This window comes from Schistocerca americana, chromosome 3 (assembly GCF_021461395.2).
Source record: "Schistocerca americana isolate TAMUIC-IGC-003095 chromosome 3, iqSchAmer2.1, whole genome shotgun sequence".
Classification (NCBI taxonomy): domain Eukaryota; kingdom Metazoa; phylum Arthropoda; class Insecta; order Orthoptera; family Acrididae; genus Schistocerca; species Schistocerca americana.
In genome coordinates this window covers 522946552-522958669 of record NC_060121.1, presented here as the reverse complement: position 1 = coordinate 522958669, position 12118 = coordinate 522946552, and the positions used below count along the sequence as shown (strand labels likewise).

Here is a 12118-nt window from a genome sequence, read left to right as displayed (position 1 = left end):
ATATATATATATATATATATATATATATATATATATATATATATATATATATACCAGGAACATATAAAGAGATTAAAAACTCGTTTCGATAGCTTAAGATACGGTCCGCATTCACGACACAGTTAATCGATCTGTAGAAGACAGATAAAGCGCAATTTATTCTTGGATGACCTATTTGATGACAGTGATGTCGGTGTTCTTTGCTGCCAGAATAACAAGTTCGCAAAGTCACTGAGGATTTTTATAATCTCGAGAATTGCAGTACTGTCTTTGTTGCAATCGACATCACAGGAAAGCGGCTACATTGTTGGTATTAGGAATGTGTGTCGGCTGGTCCCAGCGGAGGTTCGAGTCCGCCCTCGGGCATGGGTGTGTGTGTTTTTCCTTAGGATAATTTAGGTTAAGTAGTGTGTAAGCTTAGGGACTGATGATCTTAGCAGTTAAGTACCATAAAATTTCACACACATTTGAATATTTTTTGTAATTTCCGCCTTCGTACAAATTTTCACTTGGCGTTTCAGTCTACATACAAATTCTAAGGTGGGTTTTAATTGCAGATGCATACAGATACTTGGGAGGAGGAACACATTCTGTTAGAAATCAATGAAGGCACGTTTAGGGACAGTGGATGTAACATAATAGCCGGCCGAAGTGGCCGTGCGGTTAAAGGCGCTGCAGCCTGGAACCGCAAGACCGCTACGGTCGCAGATTCGAGTCCTGCCTCGGGCATGGATGTTTGTGATGTCCTTAGGTTAGTTAGGTTTAACTAGTTCTAAGTTCTAGGGGACTAATGACCTCAGCAGTTGAGTCCCATAGTGCTCAGAGCCATTTGCACCATTTTTTTGTAACATAATAAGAAACTAAATCTACTCATCGTCACATATGCTATGTACGCCATTATCTGGCAAATATAGGATACAACTTCTAAGACTTCAACATGGGAACAGCACCCACTAATCTCTCTGCTGTCATCAAGTTGTGGTGATATCCAGTACGCGATCAAGTGCAAGGTGGGCGTACAGTTACAAATTAAACACAGACGCGGTGGGCTGACCTAGTCTGCCGCGGCGGTCAGCTTCGGATTCGCAATCTGCAAACGCTGAACCAGAGCGCAAAGTGGATCAAGAGCACCGTCTGATGGAGCTGTGGCCGTGTCGCGGGCAGAGGACGAGGGCGTGGCTCGCAGGCCCCACAACTACCGCCCGCTATATATACCGACGGCGAACCTGGCTGCGGCATCTGTTGCTCTCGCCGGACAACAACTCCCATCACAACATGTACAAGCTGGTGAGTTGCCTGCGCGATGACACACACTTCTGAGTGGCTCAGGCCATTACTTCCCTTCTCTTGCTTCTTCAACAGTTTCCGTATGCTATGGCACTCTTTCTATCAGAAAAAAACACACTTTTGAACAGTCAACACATATGAAGAGTAGTTATACAGTTTAGACTATCACCTCCAAAAGAAGTAAAGTTATGTAATTAGTGTCTATAGTATGGTGCACAGTGCAATCCCCGCGCCACAGCACTTCGGTACGCTGCTAGAACAGCCAAAACGAAATGGTGCAGCACATCTACACTTCACCAGAGGGTTCTGACATGTGACTGCAATAAAACAAAAAGTTATTTACGTAACTTTTTTATGTAATAATTAAAACTGTATGAGTCCCTCGTATTCTAGTACGTATCTGTCCAGGACGTTTCGCTTCTACTGCCTCTTACTAGGCAAAGTTTTTGTTTCTGAACGTATTAGCACGTGTTTCTGTTTCTTACAAACTCTTCCATTCGATGTTTTTGTTTATCTTTCTTTCTGTTACGTCTCGACTTCAGTCAGAGAGGCAGCACTGCGATGGAGATGTTGCTTACGCTTTTGGTATGACTATGGTTCCAAAACCCAGCCTGGCCACACTGATTTACGTTACTTCTGTTTCTAGCAGCATTTATGTCAGCTGAAACTGTAATTAAACCTCCCTTCGTTTCCCCATTTCGTAATTGCTATTGGAAATATATTCTCGTCTCGTCCTCTACGGCAGCTTTGTTTCTTAGCTTAATATCAATGCCAGATGGTGAAAATCTCTTTCACCCTTTGTTTACGTATCTTCAGCTGCACCACTCGACATTTTGTGTCTTGGTATGCCAAACATTCCTGATGCCACAGTGTATGCTTTCTTTCTACGTAGCAGAAGTTTTGCTACCAATTTCTTCATCGCTTTGTCTCTCTCTGCTACTAGAATAATTGCCGCTTTATTTAATTTAAAATTCAAATTTAGCCCTGACTAACGTGTAAATTGAATTTAACAGATATTACCCGCTTTGAGGGAGAATAGTTGAATTGAGCTGGGAGGTGTCAGTTTGTGTGTCTTCTCGTAGCATGTAATTTTAACATTGACACGAATTAGTTGCAAGAACGAAGAACTGGACGAAGGTGTAGCAAGTGGAATGTATCGGTATGTATTGCTCCTGGAGTTCAGTTGGTATCTAACAACAGCTGGTGTTTTATAAAAGCTGGATGTCGATATTGGATCGCAGTCCGTTGCTCGTATAAGTCGAGATGTTTTAGTACACTAATCATATGGGGATAGCGAAAATTCCATTCAATGCGATCCAGGGGAAGGATAAAACAGATATTCACCAGACGATTTATTTTCCGGAAAAGGGTCCTTTATTCCAAGTTAAATAGATTGACATTAGCAGTTAGCAGCTATGATGGAGATTGTACAACCTTATACAATGAGTGGCGAAGTTTCTCCCCCTCTCCCCTTCCTTACTCCCCTCATCCCCCCAACCCACACACCCATACAGTCATAAAAATAATATAGGTAACTTCCTACTATTTGCAGGACATTGTAAGGTCTGTATTCAGAAATTCCATTTTACTTCATTTTCTTCATACTTCTGTCGAATAACTTATCTCAGCTGTTGGTGCATATTAACCTTTATTTACGGTTACTGTCTCTATGTCTCCTTTCTGAAGCAACCGGAACAAATCCACAGTTGTGGACGAAAAAAATGCTTGAACTGCTGTGTTCAGTGCAGTTTTTTGCCTCTTACAGTAATTTTCATCCATAGCCATTTGGTGATGTAATGCACAGATCACAGCTGAGGTCGCGTATCAATCGATTTATTTTGGTTGGCTTCCCTCTACACAGGCGACTATGTTCATGTATTTATAACTCTAGTCCCACCATGTTGCAAGTGAATAGCTCCTCTTGCAACCACTGCCAACACGGCCTCCTGTCGAGCTCTGAAATACGCGTTGTCGCAGGTGATCCTTCTGTGCGCCGTGGCCGCCGCCCACGCCGGCTACCTGGGAGGCTACGCCGCCCCCGCTGTTGCCGTGGCCGCCCCCGCCGTGGCTGTGGCCCACGCCCCCGTGGCCGTGGCGCCCGCCGCCTCCTCCATCGCCAACACGTACAGGATCTCGCAGACGGCCCGCGTCCTGGCCGCCCCCGCTGTCGCTGCCGCCCCCGTGGCCTACGCTGCCCCCGTGGCCTACGCCGCCCCCGCCGTCCACGCCCCTCTGGCCTACGCCGCCCCTGCTGTCGCTGCTCCCATCCTCAAGGTGCACTGAGAAGGGCAAATGTCAGTGATGTATCATCCATTCTGACTCATCGTTATTTAATAAAGACATCATAAACAGAATATATTTAATCTATGCTTCGCTATTCCTTCTCTCCATTACTCCAGTCCTGTAGTTGTCCTAAATCGTAGTTAAGCCAAGGTAAAACACTGTTACTTCTTAAGCTAATATAAATCGTGAAACCTCGAACAGGAAGCAACGAACACCAAGAGGTAGGCGGCGAAATCACGTAAGTGGTGCAGTCACCCAGTACTGTAGAAAGACTGCTATGTTTAATATTTATCTGTAGTGGAACCTAACGATGGCTAAGCAGTTCAGGCAGCAACAATGGACACACAGATAATATGGCACAACACAATGTTCTTTGAGTACCCAACGGGCATGTGGAAACATGACGTAATGTCTTGGTAGCTGCTCTGTACGTGTCGAATCTGAAATTTTGACGATTTGTGAGGGTACGATTTATTCGGTTTCTTACCACAACTACCGTTTTTTCTGTGAAAATATCTTCACAACAGAGTAAAATTCTGTACTATGCAAAATGCGATTTCTCGTAGGTACCCATGTACATATGCAAAACATCTGTGGTATCTTTGTGTCGTTGCAGGAACCGTTCGGGAAAGTGTCATTGTATTGGTCATACATTGTGTCCAGGGTACCGCATACAAGGTATCAGACAACTCTTCATTACTGAACCTATCCATAAATCAGTGTATCGATCTTAGCTTGTAAATAACACTGACAGAAAAACAAACTCGATACAAAATCGAGTATGACTGAATGCGAGCTTGATGCCAACGAGTAAAGCAGGTATTATTGTACTCATAACATGGTAAAAGATTGTCTATCTTATTCTTACAGTACGAGGTAATCCATGTGATAGTCACTTGCTTGCTAAATTGTTGGAGAATGCAACAAAGACGACAAAATTAACGCACAGATTTACATGTATAGTCAGCAGAGTACCGCGGTAGTTTCAGGGAAGACTTCATACTCGTATTATACTGAGAAAGGCGATACAGCATCATCAAGCGAAACAGATGCTGTGGCCAGATGCAAGCCAAATGCAAACCCCACAGCCTGTTTTGTTTAAGCTTTATCTAGTCAGATGGTACATTACGGAATGAGTATCGACAAATCAGAGTTCTTGGAATTCAAATATCGGATCGGAACATTGCATGACAAGCTGCGTAAGAAATGAAAATATAAAGAGGTGTTTTTCTAACCATGCAGTGGCATACTGTCCTAATACTTATTATGACTTATTCCTTGATCTGTCAAGACAGAGATTTTCTTCAAGATTATAACTGAATGAACTTCATTAAATTTTAATTTTGGCTATCAGATGAGAAAAGAAACATTAGGCTCAGTCAAAAATTGATAATTTATATTCTATTCTTTCTTATTGTGTGATTTTTTAAGGACTTCCTTTTATTTGGCTATATGAACGTTAACATGACTTAATTTGCTGTTACGTTAAGAAACTTACATAGAAATAAGAAAGGCAGAAACCCATTTAATTTACAATAATTCAACAGCTGTTCTGGAACAATTACGTTGAAATGAATTACGTGGGAAGATCACACAAACATGGCCATGTAGCTTCAAACGAAAATTACTTTCATTGTTATTTAATGAGAAAGACAGTTAAGCTACGCATGAAATGAAGTTTGTGCCTGAGAACACTACATCACATTTTATTTGAAAACAGCAAAGCTCAAGAAGCTAGCCAACGATGACCGTAATGGAGAGAGCAAGTAGGAAGTACAAGTGACCCTTGGAGGCCTCGGAGTGAATGGAAACAGTTTATGAGTACGTTTTCTTCACTCGCTTTTCGAAAATAGAAAGCTAGAAAAATAGCATGAAGATGATTCGATGAACCGTCTGCCTGCTGCTGAAGTGTAAATTGCAGACTAAGTATGTAGAGGTATTAGTAGACCACAACATTATTGCACTTGTGTATGAGGATGTGCGGCTGGTCCCGGCGGAGGTTCGAGTCCTCCCTCGGGCATGGGTGTGTGTGTTTGTCCTTAGGATAATTTAGGTTAGGTAGTGTGTAAGCTTAGGGACTGATGACCTTAGCAGTTAAGTCCCATAAGATTTCACACACATTTATGAGGATGCTTCTGTCAAATTATAAGGAGTTTTTATCGTGGTATTTCGTGAGAACACAATAAACCGCTCGATAGTACACGCACAAATGTCCTGAAAGTATTCAAGTGCGATGCATTTTCTTCAGTTGCCACTGTAATTATTTACTGTAAAATCACCACATGTTTCCTGTAACGGCCATAGAACGCCAAGTGCAATAACAGCGTGGTCATGTAGTAGATGAGTTTGCTTCTACATAAGTCACACAGTCGATACATAAACTGTTTGAACAAACGCCGAAGCGCCAAAGAAACTGGAGCAGGCATATGTATTTAAACAGAGGTATTTAAACAGGCAGTATACGATGCTGCGGTCGGCAACGCCTTATATAAGGAAACAAAGGTCTGGCGCAGTTGTTAGATCGGTTACTGCTGCTACAATGGCAGGTTATCAGATTAAACTGTGTTTGAACTTGGTGTCATTGTCGGCGCACAAACCATGGGACAAACATCCCCGAGGTAGCGATGAAGCTGGGATTTTCCGGTACGATCATTTCACGAGTGTACCGTGAATATCAGGAATCCGGTAAAACATCAAATCTCTGTGATCACTGCGACCAGAGAAAGTTCCTGCAAGAACGGCACCAACTCGACTGAAGAGAATAGTTCAACGTGACAGAAGTGCAACCCTTCCGCAAATTGCGCAGATTTCAATGCTGGGCCATCAGCAGGTGTCAACGTGCCAACCATTCAACGAAACATCATCGACATGGGTTTTCAGAGCCGAAGGGCCACTATTGTAGCCTTGATGACTGCACGACACAAAGCTTTACGCCTCGCCTGGACCCGTCAACTTTTGGACTGTTGATGACTGGAAGCATATTGCCTGGTCGAACGAGTGTCGTCTAAAATTGTATCGAGTGGATGAGGGTGTTCTGGTATGGAGACAACCTTATGAATCCATGGGCCATGCCAGTTAATAGGGGACTGTTCAAGCTGGTGGAGGCTATGTAAAGGTGAGGAGCGTATGCAGTTGGAGTGCTTGATACGCCTATACACGAGTCTGACAAGTGACAGGTACGTAAGCATCCTGTCTGATCATCCGCGTCCTTTCATGCCCATTGTGCATTGCAAAGGACTTGGGCAACCCTAGCATGGAAATGCTACACACCACACATCCAGAATTGCTACAGGTTGGCTCTAGGAAGACTCTCCTGAGCTTATCCACTTCCGCTGTCCACCAGACTCCTTAGACATGAGCATTATTGAGCATATCTGGATGCCCTGAGACGTGCTGTTCAGAAGAGATCTCCCACCCCCCCCCCCCCTCGCACTCTCACGGATTTATGGACAGCCGTGCAGGATTCATGGCGTCACTTCCCTCCAGCACTACTTCAGACATTAGACGAGTCCATGATACGTAGTGTTGCGCCACTTCTGCGTACTCGCGGTGGCCCTGCCCGGTGTTAGGCAGCTGTACCATTTTCTTTGGCTCTTCAGAGGCAGAAGAAACTGCAATACGTTGCACTCCAAATCAAATGAAATGCAATTATTCTGTTATTATGGACTGGTGACAAAACGTCGCTAATCCACAACTGCATCAACAGTCCTCAAACCTCCTGAGGGTATATGGCGGAGAATACTTCTGGCACCAATAACTCGTTCCCCCTTCCCTTTTCTAAAAGACACTGGCGCGTGGAAAGAATGATTGTCAGTAAGTATCTGTATTAGCTCTAATTTCTTGAATTATCTCATCAGAGTCATTACGCGAGATGTATCTGAGAGGACGTAATATCTTGCCCGACTCTTCCCGAAATGTATTCTTTCGAAATTCCGGTAGAACAGTCACCGCGACTCACAACACCTCTTCTGTAGCGTCTACCACTGGAGTTTGTTGAGCATCTCTGTACCGCTCTCGCGCTGACTAAACGATCCCAGGGTGAAAAGTGCCGCTCTTCGTTCATTTCTCTCTATGAGTTACTCCTAGATATTTTACAACAGATACTGTTCCCAGCAGTAGTGTAGCTGCACAGAAGAAGTTTTCTTTTCCTATGTATGCGCAGTATGTTACATTTATTTACATTCGAGGTCAACTGACAGAACCATTCGTCAATCCTCTGTAGGTCTTTCTGCAAATCGATACGCCCTACTGGAGTTACTACTTATAGACAACCTGATCAATGCAAACGGTGTTAAAGAGTTTCCGACGATGTCTACTAGAACATTTAAGTACATTGTAAACAGTAACGGTCCTGTCACACTTCATTGTGGTACTCCCGAAATTACCTTTACATCTTTCGACTAGGCGCGCAGTCCGGAACCGTGCTACTGCTACGGTCGCAGGTTCGAATCCTGCCTCGGGCATGGATGTGTGTGATGTCCTTAGGTTAGTTAGGTTTAAGTAGTTCTAAGTTCTAGGGGACTGATGACCACAGCAGTTGAGTCCCATAGTGCTCAGAGCCATTTGAACCATTTTGAACATCTTTCGATTCTCTTCCGTTAAGAGCGACATGTCAAGTTCTATTGCCAAGGAAGTCTTGAATGCAGTCGAAAAACTGGTCCGATACTCGGTAAGCTCGTTTTTTGAGTTTTTGTCCTCTCTCTCTGAACGGCAGTGCGGGGCGGCGTCAAGTCAAGGAACACAGCATCAACCTGACAGCCGTTGTCTACAGTGCTATGAATCTCATGGATAAACAGAGCGACCTTGCATTCACAAGATCTCTGTTTGTGGAATCCATGTTGATTTTTATAGAGAAGGTATTCGTTCTCCAAGATCGACTTGATTCTTGAACATAAAACATGTTCCCTTATTCTACAACAGGCTGATGTCAACGATTCAGGCGTAATTATGTGCGTCTATCCTACGGCAGCGATCTGGGCTTTCATCCAGTCGCTAAGTACCCTTCGTTGCTCCAGCGAACTACGATAAACTGCTCGTAGAAAGGGAGCAAGTCCTTTCGCGTAATGTTTGTAGAATCTCACAGGTGTCTTATCCGGACCTGATGCCCTTCCACTGCTAAACGACTCTATCTTCTTTTCTGTTCCGCGGACTTTTAGCTCAATATCTCCCATTCCGACGTTCGTACGATAGTTGAAAGGAGGGACCGTATTATGAACTTTCGCGGTGAAACAATTTCTGAAGACCGAATTCAATATTTCGGCCTCCTCTCTGTAATCTTACGTTTCGCTGCCTGTATGCTCAATGCGTGACTGAAATGGTGATTTCTAACCTCTTACTGATTGTACATAAGACTAAAGTTCTTAGGGTTTTTACTCAAGTCTGTAGACAAAATGTTACTTTCAAAGTTCAAGATTTTAAACATGGCTGAAACAGCAACTGTTGAAATGCTTCATGGTAAATGATGACTGCCAAAACAGTTGCAGGATAAAGATTTATTAAAATTCTTGACCATTGTTTCGGTATATATAAATATACCTTCATCAGAAGCAAAATACCTAAAATTACATCCTGCAATGGAGATTAATAAAACAATTGTGCCAAAGGCGTCGTCAGTAGTTAAAACATCATCTCCTTTTTTACAACATGATTATGGACAGAGGATCGATGCGAACACAGATTAGCATCAGTCTATGCGCCGGTGGCGACACCTACGACGTGCTGACATGACGAAAGTTTCCAACCGATTTCTCGTACACAAACAGCAGTTGACCGGCGTTGCCTGGTGAAACGTTGTTGTGATCCCTCGTGTAAGGAGGAGAAATGCGTACCATCACCTTTGATAAAGGTCGGATTGTAGCCAATGACTGTTAGCAGAATATGGAATTGGTGGGTTCGGAGGCTAATACGGAACGCGGTGCTGGATCCCAACGGCCTCGTATCACTAGCAGTCGAAATGACAGGCGTCTTATCCGCAAGGCTGTAACGGATCGTGCAGCCACATCTCGATCCCTGAGTCAACAGATGGGGACGTTTGCAAGACAACAACCATCTGCAAGAACAGTTCGATGACGTTTGCAGCAGCATGGACTATCAGCTCGGAGACCACGGCTGCGGTTACCCTTGACGCTGCGTCACAGACAGGAGCGCACGAGTGGCAAAACGTAATTTTTTCGGATGAATCCAAGTTCTGCTTACAGCATCATGATGGTCGCATCCGTGTTTGGCGACATCGCGGCGAACGCACATTGGAAGCTTGTATTCGTCATCGCCATACTAGCGTACGGGCCTTTCTGGATACAGAAAATGTTCGACTGCTGCCCTGGCCAGCACATTCTCCAGATCTTTCACCAATTGAAAACGTCTGGTCAGTGGTGGCCGAACAACTGGCTCGTCACAATACGCCAGTCACTATTCCTGATGAACTGTGGTATCGTGTTGAAGCTGCATGGGCAGCTGTACCTGAACACGCCATCCAAGCTCTGTTTGACTCAATGCCCAGGCGTATCAAGGCCGTTATTACGGCCAGAGGTGGTTGTTCTGGGTACCGATTTCTCAGGATCTATGCACCCAAATTACGTGAAAATGTAATCAGTGGCAGTTCTAGTACAATATATTTGTCCACTGAATACCCGTTTATCATCTGCATTTATTCTTGGTGTAGCAATCTTAATGGCCAGTAGTGTATATAAGCGCGCAGAGGTCTTAAAAGTGGTAGGAAATGCCTTTATCTCTCTTCTGCCTCTGTCTCTTATTATTCTTTCTGCTGTTATTGTGTTTTTCTGAGAATTATTTTCCATTGAAATGAAATGAAACACGTGGCTATCGACCAGTGGTGCCCTCGACGTCTACAGGTGGCTGCTGTCCAAGATCTTCTGTATGACCTGCATCAAACTGGATGGTAAGTCTTCTTCGTGTGGCCGCTGGTCACATTGAAACCCCAGGAAACGAATATGTAGACTGGTTGGGCAAGTTGGCAGCCAGTATGCCAATTTTGGGGATGCAGATACAAGACTCCTACACCATTAGTTGTCGGTGGTTTGGAATATGGATTGGTGCGCCACTGATTTTCCAAATAAACTGCGGACCATAAACGATGGCGCTGTAATAGTCACAAACATATGGCTTACAATTTTAGACGAACAGTTGGTAACAGGTAGGTTTCTTTAAATTAAAATACAGAAAGTAGGTGGGTTTGAACATTTTATTTCGGTTGTTCCAATGTGATATATGTACCTTTGAGAACTTATCATTTCCGAGAAAGAATGCTGTTACAGCGTGATTACCTGTAATTACCACATTAATGCAATAAATGCTCAAAATGATGTCCGTCAACCTCAAAGCATTTGGCAATACGTGTAACGACATTCCTCTCAACAGCGAGTAGTTCGCCTTCCGTAATGTTCGCACATGTATTGACAATGCGCTGACGCATGTTGTCAGGCGTTGTCGGTAGATCACGATAGCAAATATCCGTCAACTTTCCCCACAGAAAGAAATCCGGGGACGTCAGATCTGGTGAACGTACGGGCCGTGGTGCTTCGACGACCAATCCACCTGTCATGAAATACGCTATGCAATACCGCTTCAATCGCACGCGAGCCATGTGTCGGACATCCGTCATATTGGAAGTACATCGCCATTCTGTCATGCAGTGAAACATCGTGTAGTAACATCGGTAGAACATTACGTAGGAAATCAGCATACATTGCACCATTTAGATTGCCATCGATGAAATGGGGGCCAATTATCCTTCCTCCCATAATGGCGCACCATACTTTAACCCGCCAAGGTCGCTGATGTTCCACTTGTCGCAGCCATCGTGGATTTTCCGTTGCTCAGTAGTGCATATTATGCCTGTTTACGCTACCGCTGTTGGTGAATGACGCTTCATCGCTAAATAGAACGCGTGCAAAAAATCTGTCACGTCGCGTTATTTCTCTTGTGCCCAGTGGCAGAACTTTACACGACGTTCAAAGTCGTCGCCATGCAATTACTGGTGCATAGAAATATGATACGGATGCAGTGGATGTTGATGTAGCATTCTCAACACCGACGTTTTTGAGATTCCCGATTCTCACGCAATTTGTCTGCTACCGAAGTGCGGAATTGCCGCGACAGCAGCTAAAACACCTACTAGGGGCATCATCATGTTGGAAGTACATCGCCATTCTGTCATGCAGTGAAACATCTTGTAGTAACATCGGTAGAACATTACGTAGGAAATCAGCATACATTGCACCATTTAGGTCGTGGTTGACGTTTCACATGTGGCTGAACACCTCCTGTTTCCTTAAATAACGTAACTATCCGGCGAACGGTCCGGACACTTGGAAGATGTCGTCCAGGATATCGAGCAGCATACATAGTACACGCCCGTTGGGCATTTTGATCACAATAGCCATACATCAACACGATATCGACCTTTTTCGCAATTGGTAAACGGTCCATTTTAACACGGGTAATGCATCACGAAGCAAATACCGTCCGCAGTGGCGGAATGTTACGTGATACCACGTACTTATACGTTTGTGACTATTACAGAGCCATC

General features: G+C 44.1%; 1 protein-coding gene across 2 annotated transcripts in view; it reads left to right on the top strand.

Annotated features, from left to right (window-relative positions):
* The first annotated feature begins 1253 nt into the window (after positions 1 to 1253).
* The window catches only part of LOC124607423 (cuticle protein 38-like), a 31158-nt gene continuing 20293 nt past the window's right edge, over positions 1254 to 12118 (top strand). Inside the window, exons 1-2 of one of the 2 annotated variants that reach the window (XM_047139749.1) lie at positions 1254 to 1287; positions 3265 to 3611. In XM_047139749.1, coding sequence (XP_046995705.1) covers positions 1276 to 1287; positions 3265 to 3570 — 318 coding nt within the window. In that variant the 5' untranslated portion in view covers positions 1254 to 1275 and the 3' untranslated portion in view covers positions 3571 to 3611. Of the gene's footprint in view, positions 1288 to 3264; positions 3612 to 12118 lie in introns of those variants that run through there. The other variant, XM_047139750.1, reaches the window with a different exon arrangement.